The sequence below is a fragment of the Idiotropiscis lumnitzeri genome, chromosome 7, assembly GCF_059441095.1.
Source record: "Idiotropiscis lumnitzeri isolate Australia: NSW breed Sydney's pygmy pipehorse chromosome 7, RoL_Ilum_1.0, whole genome shotgun sequence".
In the NCBI taxonomy this organism is placed as follows: Eukaryota; Metazoa; Chordata; class Actinopteri; order Syngnathiformes; family Syngnathidae; genus Idiotropiscis; species Idiotropiscis lumnitzeri.
This window is the reverse complement of record NC_142397.1, coordinates 3,946,115-3,962,672: the sequence shown is the minus strand read 5'-3', so window position 1 is coordinate 3,962,672 and position 16,558 is coordinate 3,946,115. Positions and strand designations below refer to the sequence as shown.

Here is a 16,558-nt window from a genome sequence, read left to right as displayed (position 1 = left end):
CAGGGTGAGGGGGTGCACCGTTCCTGGAGGTACTGCAATACCAGGTCGATGCGTGGAGTGGACGGAGCAAGCCCCTATTCCATCTCCCAGTTCCAAAAATCAATTTAATATATGGTCCCCGGATAGGGGACGTATCAGATATTAAACTGATAAGAACAGATACTACACTTGATCTTAGCCAAAAGGCCGAGAAGCGATAACTGTAAATTGCGACAGGAGAGCAATTGAGTCCGGACAGAACTCGCTACAGTGATGGTGACAAACGTAAAACTCACACAAATTCAAAACAACACACATTTACTCACGATTACATTTGTAATTACACACATCCTTTGAACGATAATGTGCCTAACACATGTTTTCTCCATTTAAATTAAACAAATTCTCGGAGACGTGTGTCATGTGACCCACGCTCGTCCAATCAAAATACAGCTATACATTTATCTAATTTAATAGCGTCACGGTGTTCTTATAAGAGTAAATTACACAATGAGTGATATTCAACTATAACGATACACCAACGTGATAGTAGTTTTAGCGTAGCGAAAATCAGTTTGATCAATATCTAACAAACCCCCCCTCCATCATTCAGCCCTCCTCAACCATTTGCTTCCTTTTTCCTGTTTATCAACTGACATCGACACTGACTAGTGCCACCACTGGCGTGGCAGTGAACTGCAACAACGTCTCCATGAGTGACTGAGTGGACGGATCAAAAACCACCCCACGAACTCTCCTCTGTGAGCAGAGCTTGCACACACCCATTTGTAAAGGCACACGCAAGTTGGCACGTCAGATATAACAAGTGACATCTAATAAATCGAATTGTAAACGTGACGGGATGGCGATTAATCTCCAAATTTCCACAGGGGGAATAAATGACATTTAACTGATAACTGAGTTTTCAGGCAAGGAGTATAATCGTGAGGACGAATCACAATAATTGAGTTTATGTGTTGGAGGAAATTCTCCACATACGCAGAATTTATCTGAGACACGTGTCAGACGCTAATTGAGGATTACGTGTGTATTTTTGCAGAAATACTATCATGCAGTCTTTTCAGAGGATTACCAACCTTATCTTCAGTCGTTATATACGCATTGACAGCCTGCTAACACTGTTACAGTTATTGCTTTGATTTGACCAATACATCAGGGGAGAGCGCGAACGCAGTCCCCCACTACCAGAAATTATGCAGTCGAGATTCCCACATTTGGGGAATTCGCAGGGGTCAGCACAGCCGGAGTGCAATGGCTGAGCCTCGCCCTGGGTGAACCACCTTCTTGATCATGGTATCTCCCCTGCCAGGTAAGTATGAGTTGTACATGGCGCCAGGGCAAAAGTCTTTCGCACACACGCCATCTTCAGTCATGGTCTCTTAAACACAAACTCGTGAACACACACACAAAATACACTCACTGGACGAAGCTGCACTTGTACACTAATTTAATATAACCTTTAGTCAACAAACAATTATAAATTAGGTCGAAAGACTCTCTCAAAATATTCCCATCATGCATCGCTTCCTTTGTACCGCCTGACCCAAGTAAGTAATGGCTGCAGAGCGCAGTTCGAGGCGTGGTTCAACATATTCGTATGACTCTGCCCACATGAATTCACGATTTCGATTTTATGTTAAGCTATTTCCTTTAATGATGCGCAATCTTGTGTCGGATTTTTTAAAACACGTCATTATGCATTGAAAATAAACTCAACTGAACCCAAATACATCGTACTAACCTCAACTATACAACAGGGAGTTAGCCCTCTGCTGGGGAGACGTGGTACTACAAATCCGATTAAACGAACGAGAAGACATTGGCTCCCATTAAGAAAGTGACTCGAGCTAATTCTACTTTAAAATCACACATTCAAATATTTATATCTGACTATGCTTACGTTCACTGAAAACACTAAATTTGAAAACTAAAGGCTCCCGAGAAGTACTTCCGCTCATCGAGTTACGCCTTAGCGTTGATGTCGCCCCGCATCCCCTTCTCCTTAATTTACGTTTTCGATTAGCCAAGCGCCAATATTATAACAGTATAGAAAATTAACATTTGGGAATCTATATTTGATACCATTATTTATATGACCGACGTACGTAACGTTAGAATCAGAAAGCCCTTTATTGTCATTGTACTCAGTGTGCAACGAGATTAGAGGAATAACGGAGCAAGAGAGAGGTTGTATTTAAGAAGAGAAAAAAAATCCCAATCTAAGAATGACATGGCATTTGACGAAAATCTAAATAATTCATGACACTTGATCACTGAACACAAATGCATAAATAATACAGCAACATACCAACTGACACTGTTTGTTTTTTTATTTATTTTGACCAGTAAAGGGGGTGCACCGTTCCTGGAAGTACTGCAATACCAGGTCGATGCGTGGAGTGGACGGAGCAAGCCCCTATTCCATCTCCCAGTTCCAAAAATCAATTTAATATATGGTCCCCGGATAGGGGACGTATCAGATATTAAACTGATAAGAACAGATTTTTTCTTTTGCAAAATTTTTATTGTTACTGTAGACATTGATGTTCACATCTCTCCAACATGGAGCACAATCTTAGTTCTGTGGTAACGTGTTAAAAAAGCAGCATGTTTGACATAGAGGTGTAAAGTAAAATGTATCTAAAATACATCTAGACAATATTTTTTAAAAAGCAATTGTTAAAAAAAGCACTTCAACATCTGTTGTGCAGGAGCGTAGTATCGCCTTACGAAGTGGGACTTCATCCCACCCTCTCAAACAGAATCCAGACAGATAAAACCTGCCAGGATGCTTCAAGGAGTTCCTCAGAGGTGTGATAAGAACAGATACTACACTTGATCTTAGCCAAAAGGCCGAGAAGCGATAACTTTAAACGGGACAGGGGAGGAATTGATTCTCGCCACTACGAGCTACGGTGACGGTGACAAATATAAAAATAAACAAAACGAAAACATTTACATGGCAAACATCAACTAAACACATTTAAGTGAAAATTAGGGCAAAAATGAGACAAACTATGTTGTTTGCCAGCCTGCAAACGAAACAAAAGCTTAGCAATTGCTGGGTATTGTGGATCATGTGACCCAAAGCGGACCAATTGGAAACAGCAATAAATGTATGCCATTAACTGGCATCGCAATGTTCTTAAATGGTTAAATAGACCAATGCGATAGTTTCAAGTATATTAAAAACACATTGCGGATCGTAATAATACAATTGTGTTGCTTTTCATCCTCCAAATGAAAAGAAAGTTCAGTAATATCTTGCCGGTCACGTGATCCACGTCGGACCAATATAAATCTGCCATAACCTCATGCCGTTTAACCACGTTAAATAGTCCGAAAGAAACTAAAAATATATTTTGGATTACGAGCCACAAACGTGCTTCGTTTGTATTATGATGGAAGGAAAAGTATCCATGTTGTTTGATGGACGTAGCTCATGACCACGGTTTCGCGCCCGAGTCGCCAAACTACTTCCTGTTTCGTATTAGCAATTGTAACAAGCATCATTACTAGGGCGCCACCACCGCAGTGGAGGTGAACTACACACACATAATAGACTTATCAATCACTTCAATTTGGCAAATTGTTAGTGCAAACGATCGAGGGAAGTAAAAAAAAAAAAAATCCAGCAAAGTCAAGGACAAGGCTATTGACCACTTGTTTTCACATACAGTATGTATAAAAAAGTGTCTAATCCAAAAGCACATGTATTTGTTATCGTGTCGAATGGCATGCGTATGTTGAAGGTCACAAGTGTGGGCCAAGGTGCAAATGAATTATCTTACCAGTTTGGGAGAAGAAGAAGTTACATCCAACTTATCTTAATCAAAACCTCCTATCTGGTCACCGGTAGCAAAATTTGACAATTAACGGAAGTCTTTTCGTCCGTAGTCATATTTAGCGCCGGTCTTCGACAACAAAAGTCAATTTGTCTTTCTCGGGCTAACTTGTTAGCTAATCTGGTGGCACTTGACCGCCCGTTTTTCGTTTTTCCTTAAGTAACGTTCAGGGTTATTTGGGACGTTGTCATTACATAAACGAAAATTCATCAAAACACACATTATTTACATTAAATTGCTGTTCACGATGATTTTTAGTTTTATTTATTTTTTTAAGGGAAAGCCACTATTTTGGTCAATATGGAATGTTTAATAATTAAGCACCCTACGTAAGAACATTGACATCAAAGGTGATCTTGAATGCCACTTTGAAATCAGATGGTCAAGCTGTAACTCAAGAAAACACAAATCTTGTTTTTCTGAGTATTTATTTTTTTACATTTTGTTTTCTGTTCTTCAGAATATTTTTTTCGCTGTCTACGAAATGCTGTTTGCCGACAGTTGTTATGTACAGACTGACTATGTTGTGCATTGAATATGTGGATTGCAAATTCATAAAGTCTGCAGAATTAAACACATTTAAACGAAGTAATATATGAATATAATATGTGAGATTAATATAAAACCAGTTAACACAATCACTTGTCATAACGGTGCACACTACTTCTCGTGTCATTTGATAAATGCATTTTGCTTAAAACATATTAACACCTGTAGCAAATGTGAACCTGTTAATGATTGATATTCTGTCACGTAAATGCTAAAGCTAATACCATTAACACAATACAATCCTTAACCATGATATAGATTTTATTTTGGGTGTGGCTTCCAAAGGTCATAATATTGCCGCAGAATAAATCATCTGTGAGTCTTTAAAGATTAGTCAACACAACTGGCAGTAAACACGGGAAACTCTGCTTTGAAAATGGCTGCCAGTGAAAGAGTTAAAACTGGATGGCAATGATTTTGAATAGTCGAATATATGCTGCTCAAACGGCTTCCTATGGTCAAGCTTCCAAACTTCCAAAGAGTAGGTTGAGCTCTCTCTCTCTCTCTCTCTCTCTCTCTCTCTCACTCACTCTCTCTCTCTCTCTCTCTCTCTCACTCTCTCTCTCTCTCTCTCTCTCTCTCTCTCTCTCTCTCTCTCTCTCTCTCTCTCTCTTCATGTGAAACAAGCGAGTGTGTGAACTCACAAACTTCCTGTTTGGCACGTTCGACCAGGTATAGTCAGACAATGAGGGGGGCCGAGGGGCTTTCAACCAATGCTGGTTTTTCGTGTGGCCCCAAAGTGCCTGTTTTACTTGTAACTCAGTAAAGCAGGAAGGCCCAATGCCATTTGGCCTTCTTCTTTCTTCAGCTATCTGTGCGCGTGTGAGTGTAGGTACATGTTTACTCAGCAACCTCCGGCTCAACCTGTCTGATCGGTGCGTGCTGGCCGTGCAGGTATGAACACACGCTCAACAAGCACCCGAGAGGACGAAGAGGCACGAGGAAGACTCCGAGGAAATGTTGGGATCACTATTAGACAAGGACTGAAAAAGACGACGAAAAGGTCAAGTGGCTTGGAGGACATTCTTCTTGGTGCTCTTCAACCAACCGATGGCTCTGAGATGCTAATGTTGTACTACCGGCTCTGGGATGTCCACGACATTATTGTGCTCCTTTGCTTCACGTTGTACATGTGTCACCTAGGTAAGCGCTCAACTTTTTCTTCGGACGGGAATGTCTGACTTGTTTTCCGTTGAGAGTCATATAAGAAAAAAGGAAAAGAAACCATTTATTTCAGCTCGATGTTTTTGGTGACAGAGCGAAAAGTTATGGATTATAGATTCTTGTAAAAATTTAAATTTAGTGAAAATTTTACATTTAAAAAAATCTGACGAGTTGTTATCACACTAATTTTTATCTTAATAAAAGTTCAAAATTCAATAAAGTGCGAGTTCTAAAGGGCTTTAAGGGCTTGCTCCTAATCAGCTGTAGAATACATTTTAAAACTCTGCTACTTGTCTATAAATCACTGGATGGATGGAGTTTAATTTCTTTATCGTATTTTTTTTAAATGTTTTTAAAGTCTTCTGTGAATGTACTTAAATGTTTTCAATCTAGGTTCTTTTAGTAATTTTAATGCTTTTATTTTCTCCGCTTTGCTTCTGAATGTCATTAGCTGTTTGTAAATGCTTTTAGGTAATGTTTCGTTGCCTTGTGTATGAAATGTGCTATGTAAATAAAGCTGCCTTCGCATGTCTTAACATTTAGTTTGGTATAAAAAATATACAAGTTTAATCTCGTAAAATTACACCTTTAATTTGAAAAATAAGCAACATGATTCTGATGAAATGACCACTTTTTACGCAAAAACTATTTGAATTTCATCTTTTAAGATTACTTTAATATAAAGAAATACTCAAATTTATTCTTTCAAAAAGATTTTTTTTTTCCCCAAAAAAATCAGAATTTATTCCTGTAAAGTTAACATTTAAAATTGCCTTATAAACATGAACGACAGTGTGGACAAACTGAGATAGTTCCAGTGACAACCTTTTCTTTTTTGTTTTTTTTGCTCTTGAGGAAAAAGGAAAGGGGAAGCACAGTGATTAGCACATTTGCTTCACAGCTCAGTGTTCAAATAGGAACTAGTTGCATTTACAGTCATGCATGTCCATGCTTCACTGAGGAGGTGACAGTTGAGTTGCTCTTGTCCATTTTATATCTTTGCTTTATGTGAAACAATTGCAAAGGAGTGGTTCATCATTGAAAATTTCCTTCCAATTAGTAGGACATCCTTTAAACAAAATCATACCATTCCAATGACGACAATAACAGTCACAACATTTGAATCAGTACATCTACCATCACCAGTATTTTTTTTTTTTTTTTTTACACAATGATGGTCTATTTAAGTACAGAGTGTGACTATATTTGCTTCCTGTGTGCTGTTTATATTCACGTCACGGAGGCTATTTAATCGATGAGCAAAAGCGCACCTCGCACCTTTTTTTTTTTTCCGCGACATCGTCTTGGCATTCTTGGATGAAATTCTTTCTTCATGCCTCATTGAGCAAACAGCAGAACCAGAAGGTCCACCGAAACGCCTTCGGACAACCTTGATGGGGGAGTTGAGGTTGCTTAGCCGCACTTTGCTAAAAGGGGTGTCCCTCAGCTGGTGTTAGATTTTCTGCCAGAAAACTGTCATTTGAAATAGCTGAGCCTAAATTAGATGGAGGAGACCACCTTGAAATTTTACACACAAGAAAAAAAACTTTGAGAACTAACCTGCTTTCTCTGCCTCTTTCCAAGCTGGGGCCATCTCCATCCAGTCCCCCCAGAGCAGCCTAACCCGGTCCGTGCAGGAGGACGTATTCTTCTCCGTGGACGTGACCTGCAATGGCACCCCCACCGTCCAGTGGACCTTCATGTCCTCCTCGGTGAGCCGCGCCATCGGCATCTGGCGGCCGGGCGCCTTCGTCAACATCACTGCCGACTACAGCAGCCGTGTGGAGGCGCACGACAACGGCTCCATGGAACTGTCGGATCTGCGGCTGCAGGACACCGGCTACTACGTTGTGACGGTCACAGATGAGACGGGCGGAAGCAAGGATGCCGGATTTGTCCTGAAAGTCAACGGTGAGTGAAAGGAGATCTGTTAGGCTTTTTTTTTCCCCCTTCCATATTTAAAACACTTCCCTGTGGCAAGCCATTTGAGTATTTATGAAATATTCTTGATCTCCAGCTCAAGGTTAATGGACAAGTACGCTCTTTGCTGGTGAAACAGCAGACTATGACAGTTTGGTTTAGTCAGTGTTAGCACAAAACTTTTTGGTTTCTGCGCGAAAGCAAAAATATGTCAGGAAAAGCCTACTAGAGCATCTGAACTTGAGGTTAATCAGACTTTAAATTAAGCAAGTGTGTGCTGACTGTGTGCTGGCTCCCATTTAACGTGGGTTTGAATGTGAACTGGGGCAGAACAATTTTGAAAAATGACCACAAAAAAAAACTAACACTCCCAGCTTTCCCCCATTGCCCTCCCCAGAGGTTCTGTATGAGGACTTGCAGTACCTGTCGGTGTCGGCCTTGGCGCTGGGCTGCTTGGTAGGCCTCCTCATGCTGGCCACGTGGGTCTTGAACAAAGCCTACAAGAAGATAAAAGCATGCCGACGCAGGAAGCAGATGCCAGGTAGGAGTCTAAATCGTGGATTAGAGAAACATCCGCTTCTAACCAATTTAAATGATCATTTATTTTTTTGGTTAAAAAATGTTTTTATTTTATTTTTTTATTTTTTTTAAACACACACTACCAGCCAAGTAAAAAAAAAAATATCTTTGACGTCTATAGCCGTCAATGGCAGTAAATGAATTAATTATGGCACAGCTATGCCATAATTGCTGAATGCTAAAATGGAAGACAAAAAGAATAAAGAGGAAGAAATAATACAAGAAGTAGTTCTGGCAACTAATGTTTGTCTTTAGTTTGCTGCCACAACAACGTTTCACTATTTACAAAAGCGAAGGGCACAATAACTGACGAGGATTTTATTTTGGGCCTACACGATGCCACAAATGATTCTAATTAAATTACCGGTATGCTGCATTAAACTAAGAAGAAAAAAAATCTGTAATGAGCAGTGGAAGTTTTGAATACAATCGTGTGATGTTTGCTGCTGTCAACACACATTAAATCGATCAAAATAAAAACTAAACTCTATTTTTTCACCAGAGGTTGGTTTCGCAGCCCTTTCGCTAGAAAAAACTGAGGAAACGAGCTTTTGTGTGAAATGAAACTTATTTTTGATATTTTTTATTTGCTGTGACAGTTGTAACATCCTAAAAGTGGCTTCATTTTACCCCAAAAAACATTTATGACTGTGGTTTTTAGTGTGTTTCTTAAAAAAAAACTCAACTTAAAAAAAAATAAAATAAAAATAAAATAATTGCATATTAAAATCACAATGCTTCAAATTTGTTCAGCTCGTATTTTAAGTTTAGGCCGCAGGTGCAAGCCAGAAATTGGCACCATTGTACTGGAAAAATGGAACATTAATTTGCACAGCACTTGATTTGTTCCCACCACTGCCTGCTTGTTTACTCAGATTGCTACAGTCACCATGTGTTGAGTGCAACGCCATAAGAAGGACTGTCTGGCTTTGAATGTTGGTTATCTATTGTGTGAGACATAGGGCGTGTTTTCAAGTACAAAGGTTGCTGAGTGTCTCAAGTGACTCTACCCTTTTTTTTTTTCTTTATGCAGAAAATGACGCAACGGAGCTGCAGCCTCTTTGACATGTTGGCCGGGACTACTTTTTCACATGGACTTGGAAGGACCGTCTTTTATTCTTGTGTGCAATGGATTTGGTCCATGAAAATTGAGACTGAGGTGCTCTCAGAGGATTTAATTTTTTTTTTGTTTTATACATGGACATCACTGTAAATATGAACTGTATTTATTGACAAAACACATGATTGGTTGGAGTAAATGCCTGCTCACTCGGTCAATTGAGTCTTCCACTCAACACTCCCAAGTACACATGGTCACATGACGTTGGTCATGTGACATCAACAGACAACATACTACAGGGGTTCTGAAACTTTTTGAGTGGAAAAGAAATTGGGGAATAATGGAAGTTTGAGAATGCGGAAAAGTCCTGACATTTGAATAGTTCAAGAAATTTGGCAGGAGAGCTGAGTAAAAAAAAAAGTGGGGTGCAGGGTAAAATGCGTTAATGTTTTTCGTCAGTATTTGCAGAAAAATATTTTTGGTGTAAAATACATCTTTTAAAAAAAAAAACTTCCGGTAATCAAAACAAACTATTTCATACAGCTTTCAATTTACCCCAAATATTTTGAGAAATACATTTTCTTTTCTAAAATCTATAGATCTACATTTGCAAATATGACACCTTTATTTTCTACAAAAATGGGACAGTCCTGTATTCTTAAAAAAAAAAATCCACCTTTTTTTCCCCCAAAACAAATATGACTATTCTTAAAAAAATACACCTCTATTTTGTAGAAAACAGGACTAAATGCTCTAAAAAAAAAAAGCACCATTATTTTCTAGAAACACTATTCTAAAAAAATACAGATGTGAGCTTGAAGAAATAGATCATAATTTTGGTTATTATAAGCCTGCCTGGCTTTATATATGCAAGGGTGTCAAATTTATGTCATACTCCATCCCAATAATATCAGCGCATTGAATTGGATCAAACCTTAAGCAGGAAGGCGTAGCTATTTTTTAATGATACAAGATAATTTCACGGTCCCGCGAAGTTCTGGCCTAATTTTGAGAACCCCTGCAATAGAAGGCCACACGGGAACACGAGTAGACTTTTTTGCTCTTTATTTTCCCTCAAAATCAAAAGTGTACTGACGTGAGCAGGTAGCTTACAACAAGTCTTGTAAAAGTCCTCCTTGGAAGAATAAAAGGGAAAAGGGCCTGGAATCTTTTTTGTAACATGATTATATGGTGAAATTGCCGGTCCATCTGGCCAGGCTTTCGTTTAAGGGCAAGGGGTAAGGGCAGCCATGAGGAGCTCCATCTTGTAGACGAAGTTACGTCCCTCCATCTTGTTCCAGTGGACCTCCTTGTACGGACCCCTGAGGTGGCTCCACTTGCCGTCCTGGATGACCTCACTCTTGGGCAGCTCCTTGGTCTGGCTGCGAGGGAACTGGACCAAAACTCTGCACCCGCTCTCGGGACCGTTACGTACTGGGAGGGAAAGAAAAGGGAACATCAGGACTTGAGCTTTATTCACCACGCATGATAAAACACATCGGGGTTGCGTTATGTTTCCATGGGAAGTTGAGATCTGCAAATATTCCATATTGAAAACCTTCCATGGAAATTCATAGAAAATAACTGGGATTGAGGAGAATTTAAAAGCAGGGTATCACGCCCTATGTTTTGAGAAGTTGTCTTGTCTCACCTGAGATGGCATACTCTCCGTTGGGGGAGGCAACGGTCACGGCCGAGGCGTTCCCGATGCTCTCCACCGGGCCGAGGCCGACGTGGTTGCTGAAGCTCAGCACGTGCCAGCCCATCACTTTGGCCAGCTGCTGCACCGCGTGCACCTGGTGCTGGGACATCTGCCACAAGAACAAGCCGGTGTCGTCCAAAAATGCCGAGGAGGGACATTTGTGAGGTTGGGTTGGGTTTGAAGATTTTAGCAAAACAAAACGGCTAGGTAACGCAGCTCGGGATAGCGCTATCCATTAATCCGAGCAACAGAAAAGCCAGTCGACTCATTGCTCATGTTTGCTATGTCTGAATTTCAAGCAAGTTTATTTTATTTTTCTTCACTTGGAAGCTCGTTACCTCTTGTAAACATCTTTTTTTCGACAGACACTACACATTCAAACTATGGTGGCAGAAAAGATGACGAAAATCATCATTCAAGCCATTTACCATTCTTAAACGCTCTAACTTGATCAAATGACGCAAAGATTTGTCTACAACTGTTGCCATCAGCGCTACTGTCACCCGGAAGTACGTCTGACCGATTAATCGGCAGGCCGCAATTATTGACAACTAACTTCTTGGTTAATCGATCCTGGTGGTCGGCGTAGCCATACCTGTGAGAGGAGGAAGTCCTGCAGCTCCTGTTCCTGATGCGACAGAGTGACGACGCGTCCGTCTCTGTGCACCACTCGGATCTGCTCTACGCCAATGTTGAGCTGCAGCTGGATTGACCTGAAAAAGAAAAAAAAAAAACATGCACACAGTCCTTTAGAGCTACATCTCTCCAACCTTTGCAGAGCCAAGGCAAAAATATTTTACATTTGCAACAAATCAATCTCACACCACCAAACTGCAGCAGTCTCCTTTTTGCCCCCCCTTCCACCACTTACTTGCAGATTTGCTCGTAGCTCTGAGAGGTGATCAGTACTTTGACGCTGGATTCGTACACGTCGTTAATGTTGGACCAGTGGGCTTGAATTTGAGGGTCTTCGATGCGGCTGGCCAGGCTGTCGATGGTGCGTGCGGTCCTGACAAATGCCCCAAAGTTGTTTAATAATAATAATAATAATAATATTGCCTTTATTAGTCCCACAATGGGGAAATTCGAGATTCGAACCCAGGCCTCCTGGGGAGACTGGGTCCTGAACGCGGCGCCTTAGACCACTCGGCCATCCTGGCAGCCACGAGATTCGAACCCAGGCCTCCTGGGGAGACTGGGTCCGGAACGCGGCGCCTTAGACCACTCGGCCATCCTGTATTACTCAGCAATACAGGTCCGGGATTGTATTAAAACCGTGGCTAAGGACCAGAAATGTGTACCGAGTAAATATTGCGTAAGACCTCTATTATTTGCAAGCCTCTACAGATACGGACATATTTCACATAGTTTCACTTGGTACCAATGTCATTGCTCACTGTTGACACTCAGCTGGACTGAAAGCAAATTTAAGACCTCTCACTCACTAAATATGACAACTAGGAAATTGTCATGACATTGAGTCATACTATGGATTGTGCTTAATAGTTTTCATACATATAATTGGGTCTCTGGATTGACTGCCCAAGTGTGAAATTATGTGAGCTAACCCTTCTGGACTCCTCCCCACTGTGACATCACAATACGGCTAATTAATGAGTTTAGCCACGATGAGTTTTGCTTGGCTGGGGGAAATCAAAATGATTAGATATGATGCTAATGTGGAAAATTGAATGATTTCTCTCGCTTGGCCCACTTAGACAGCAGTTATAAAAACCCCGGTGTAGTAGAAGCCGCCTTACCGGCTTCGTAGGAAGATGTGCTTGGCTTGTTTGATGATCTTCTCCAGGAGACCCTCTCGTTGCTGCAAGCTGCTGATCTCTGTCTTGTCGTAGGCCAGCGGTCCGGCGAGACGGAGGCGCTTGTGGCCAAAAGGGGCGGTGGCGGGATGCGGCATCACCATGGAACTCAGCTGCTGCTTGTGGAACTGCGACAAGGACAAAAGAAACCAGTGAGGTTATTTAAAGAGGGGTTCACAAAAGAAGGCTCGGCAATTATGAAAAGGAGGAAGAAAAAAAAAAACAGCAACAACACAATAATCACCATTATTTTGAGTGATAGTGAAATCTCGATTTATTGAAATTACGATTAAGAAACACGATTATCCTTTGGCTTCACAACTTACTATTTATTCAACTATCTTCAAATACAACTTAAAAGAATAAACCGTAAAATAAATGGCCTATTATTATCAAAGCTTTTAATAGGCCAATTTGTGGCTGAGTAAATAGAGACGCCGGCCACGATTTGCGAAAATTCATTCAATCCACCACCCCAAAAAGTCTCACCTCCCGCATCATCTGATGCAAGTTATGTTCCAGAACGTAAAGATGGTCATCTGGTTTGGGTTTCTCTGGAGACGCCCGGTGGTTTCTCTTCTCTGCTGTCGAGTGGCACAACGAGATGGAGAGTTGCAGACCTGCAGAGGCACAAAGAGGATTGGTACTCAGTCAGTGAGATAAAGTGTAAAAAATAAAAAAATAAAAATATTACTTGTCATCACGAGCTGGGTCCAACCTTCACATTTGCCAGAATAAAATTACAAATTAATTAAAAATATATATAATGATTAAAACAACTTTATTTTTAGTCCCTCAACGCATTCAACTATAAAGATATGAATTCCAGACAGCACATTCAACTGTTTTGCTATACTTTGTCCTTTAGTATTTGATTGATTTCACAACAGAGGAAAAACAGGCCAATCATTTTATACTGCCATTGACGGCTAAAGGCGTCAAAGATCCATTTTTCTTTTACTCAGCTAGTAGTGAATGAGTAAATATGTTAGTGTGTTTAAAAATAAACATTTTTGCAGAGTTTAAAGGAGGTCATAATTATTACTCTATTATTTTTAACAGGTCGGGCACTAGTGACAAGAATTCTGAGTACCTGGAAAGGGCTGTGAGATGATCTGATTCTTCACAACAATGTGAGGGATTTGCGACTTGATCTGGACCGCTTCCCGAGATAGCTGCGCAAAGATCTCCTTGCAGAGCAGAACGTTCTGAGCCGCCTCCAACTTCACGTGCCACGGCTGCGAACCTGGCAATGTGACATATTACTAAAAAAAATGTCCAGATTTAAAAAAAAAAAAACATAGAGGATAGCTTCATGATATACACTAAGAAATTTGCTTAAGTATTATGCATTGACCCCAGACCTCCTTTGGTTTTTGGTTGTCTCCTGAACAAGTTGACCGTTCCGAGATCCCCAATGTCCGGAGCTTGCTTCTGGATGGAAACCTGCAGACATTCCCAGTGGCAATTAGAGCGATCATTTAGTGTTTCTTCATACAGTGAAGAAAATTGGATGATAACTTCTGGATAAAGTGAGCTGGTTTGACAAAAAAAAAATGGCACCAATTGACAGAGCATTATATAAAGGCCATCAAAACACATTGGTAAGATTTTCAGTGAATAATTGTTTACTCCAAGAAAATGAGATTAGGTAAATTTGTGAAAAGTAAATTGCAAATAAATGTGAATCACCGTACAGATGTATTTTAATGTTTCTCACTCCTTTACCTTAATATAGGCCGATCCCTCAAGATCACTGGGGATCTGTACGTCAAGGGGACAGTAGTCCTCCGGGACCTTTTTGTCCAGATCAATATCAGTGTTCTTGATCACCTCGAATGAGCCGTGATGAGGAAACAGGGAGCCTGCGTGGATAAATGACACCATATATCGTTAAAAGACTCGGTTGACAACACAACCACATCGTAAAATATTTTCCTCACCTGCACTCCGGTAGCTGAGGTCTCCCAGGATCTTGTCACCGACTTTGCGCAGCTTCCACTGCGAGCGCAGCCGGAGCAGCTCCGCGTTGAAGTCTCGCTGCCTCCGGTTCTCCAAGTTCTCTGCCACTGATTTATTGAGCTTCTCTGCACCCTTCAGGAGGAGCTGTGCGGCTGTGGCCAGAGATTTCTTTTTGCTCATCAACTGGAACACTTGAGGGGTCTGAACCAAAGCAAAAATGATGAGGGAATTGTATTTAAAATATGTTTTTGAAAGGAAACATTAGGGCCTGAGCAATACGGATTTTATTTATTTAATTATTTTACAGATGCAAGTCACCATATTTGTCAGATAAAAAAAATTCAGATAACTGATTATTAAGCAGGTTGCATGAGTATTACTCCATCGTTTGTGTGCAAATACCTGTTACTTAAAGTGTTATAACACAGCCACACCAATGCTATTCTGATAGCCCATCAATGGGATTCTACATTGTTTATTTACCTTAATTTAAACTGATTTTTATGAAAGCACAACTATGTGAAAATAAAATAAAACACAAATCACACCACATGTGGAAAACTTTATAGGCAGAATAGACATGCATCCCCGAGTTCAAATACGATATACTGCATCATGAATCAGTCAGTCTGGAGAGCGTTTTCACTTCACCTTGCTCATGGACGGATCTTGAGAAACTGGGTCGAGCGCCATGTACTTCTTCTCCTTCACCACACAGAGGACGTCATACAGGACACACATTTCGGTTAGGGCACTCCGCAAGTTGTTACGCACGGAGTCCCAAGGCCACAGGGACGGCTGGAACTTCACTGTTCCTGCGTGAAAGAAGAAGAAAATAACTCACTGCACATATAGCACACACACTTGTCTTTGTGATACCTTCTTCTTCCTCTGGCTCCTGTTTGCACCACTCGCGATCGCGGGGTTCATTGTCAGCGCCCTCCTCCTCAGAGCCAGATCCTTGGCTGAAGTCAATCCGTTGTGCCAATTTAGCCAAGTTCTGGGACATAGACAGGGGCGGCACGTACGTCTCGGTTCCGTCTAGGGCCACCTCTTGCACCTGCTTCTCACAGAAAGACTCAATGCTGACTCTCACACCCGGACCGCTGGCCATGATGACGGGGCTGAAAGGTGAACAGCAATATAATGAGAGTCATACAATTGCTACAATGTGAAAAAGTCTCAGTTCTTGCTCTATAGTCCTGTGTCTTCTGCAAGTCATTATTAGTATTAATAGTCCTTACCACATTTTAAAACCTCTTCCGCCCTTCTCTTCGCCTCTTACCCAGAGGCTTCATTTCTCTGCCCATGTCCAAACCATCTCAATCTGTGCATTCTGCAAACTTTACAGTATGTGCTGTCCCAATGATGAGCAAATTTGCTGATTCTGTCCCAATTCCCTCTAGGCATCTTCAACTCTGTCACCTCCAACTATGTCTCCTGGACATCGATCATCAATGTCAGGTTTCACTACCGTTCTTTAAACATTATACATTCCCTTAAGTTTAATGCTTTCCTACCCCAGCTCTATTTGAATGAATGAGGTTTACTGGTTCATGCATTTTGAAGGATGACCTATTAGTTGCTAAGACAATTTACTCGCAATAGGTAATTAAATAGTCATTCAGTATTACCGATGGGGAAAACATAAATATAAGAAGGTCTATTTGTCTGCTTTGCTATCTAAACGGGCTAGCATTAGCTGTACGCTAATCACAGAGTGTGTGCTTAGAGCACCAAACAGCGAAACGAATATATCGACGTCCACATTTCATTTAGACATTTCTTACCTCCGCTTTTAAGCAACTTGTAAGAAAGTAAAGGTTATTCCTTTAACATGTGTTATTGTTTCCGCCGTGACAAATAAATTCACGACTATAAGCTCTTCTTCGTCTGACAGATGATGAATACTGACCATCCACGGAGGAAATAGCGCTTCTTGTGGTGGAAAGTGCTAATG

At 40.9% G+C, this 16,558-nt stretch overlaps 2 protein-coding genes, 3 non-coding genes and 1 pseudogene across 5 annotated transcripts; 1 reads left to right on the top strand and 5 right to left on the bottom strand.

The window, feature by feature from the left end:
- Positions 1-7: 7 nt before the first annotated feature.
- On the bottom strand, positions 8-198 carry LOC148333152 (U2 spliceosomal RNA). Its single transcript, XR_015844409.1, has one exon. It is a non-coding gene; the product is annotated as a U2 spliceosomal RNA (small nuclear RNA).
- A 955-nt stretch (positions 199-1,153) lies between these two features.
- Positions 1,154-1,317, bottom strand: LOC148333151 (U1 spliceosomal RNA). The gene has a single exon (XR_015844311.1). It is a non-coding gene; the product is annotated as a U1 spliceosomal RNA (small nuclear RNA).
- Positions 1,318-2,349: 1,032 nt separating this feature from the next.
- On the bottom strand, positions 2,350-2,545 carry LOC148333150 (U2 spliceosomal RNA). Its single transcript, XR_015844503.1, has one exon. It is a non-coding gene; the product is annotated as a U2 spliceosomal RNA (small nuclear RNA).
- Positions 2,546-2,715: 170 nt separating this feature from the next.
- On the bottom strand, positions 2,716-2,865 carry LOC148333149 (U2 spliceosomal RNA; annotated as a pseudogene).
- Positions 2,866-5,041: 2,176 nt separating this feature from the next.
- vstm5 (V-set and transmembrane domain containing 5) lies at positions 5,042-10,278 on the top strand. Its single transcript, XM_088301335.1, has 4 exons — positions 5,042-5,537; positions 7,143-7,469; positions 7,876-8,019; positions 9,091-10,278. Exons 1-4 carry the CDS (start codon positions 5,291-5,293, stop codon positions 9,120-9,122), a joined length of 750 nt encoding a protein of 249 aa, XP_088157461.1. The 5' UTR covers positions 5,042-5,290; the 3' UTR covers positions 9,123-10,278.
- On the bottom strand, positions 9,689-16,534 carry med17 (mediator complex subunit 17). The gene is made up of 13 exons (XM_088301334.1): positions 16,389-16,534; positions 15,478-15,722; positions 15,250-15,413; positions 14,580-14,799; positions 14,365-14,501; positions 14,001-14,082; positions 13,730-13,882; positions 13,126-13,256; positions 12,580-12,764; positions 11,691-11,828; positions 11,415-11,532; positions 10,769-10,928; positions 9,689-10,551 (listed from the first exon to the last, which is right to left on the bottom strand). Exons 2-13 carry the CDS (start codon positions 15,710-15,712, stop codon positions 10,343-10,345), a joined length of 1,932 nt encoding a protein of 643 aa, XP_088157460.1. The 5' UTR covers positions 15,713-15,722; positions 16,389-16,534; the 3' UTR covers positions 9,689-10,342.
- Positions 16,535-16,558: the final 24 nt, after the last annotated feature.

Coding starts and splice junctions, on each gene's coding strand:
- vstm5 (XM_088301335.1), top strand. CDS start 5,291: ATGAACACACGCTCAACAAGCACCCGAGAGGACGAAGAGGCACGAGGA. Junction 5,538..7,142: donor GTTGTACATGTGTCACCTAG/GTAAGCGCTCAA, acceptor CCTCTTTCCAAG/CTGGGGCCATCTCCATCCAG. Junction 8,020..9,090: donor ACGCAGGAAGCAGATGCCAG/GTAGGAGTCTAA, acceptor TTCTTTATGCAG/AAAATGACGCAACGGAGCTG.
- med17 (XM_088301334.1), bottom strand. CDS start 15,712: ATGGCCAGCGGTCCGGGTGTGAGAGTCAGCATTGAGTCTTTCTGTGAG. Junction 14,502..14,579: donor CCTCAGCTACCGGAGTGCAG/GTGAGGAAAATA, acceptor TTATCCACGCAG/GCTCCCTGTTTCCTCATCAC. Junction 11,829..12,579: donor CACATCTTCCTACGAAGCCG/GTAAGGCGGCTT, acceptor GGCATTTGTCAG/GACCGCACGCACCATCGACA.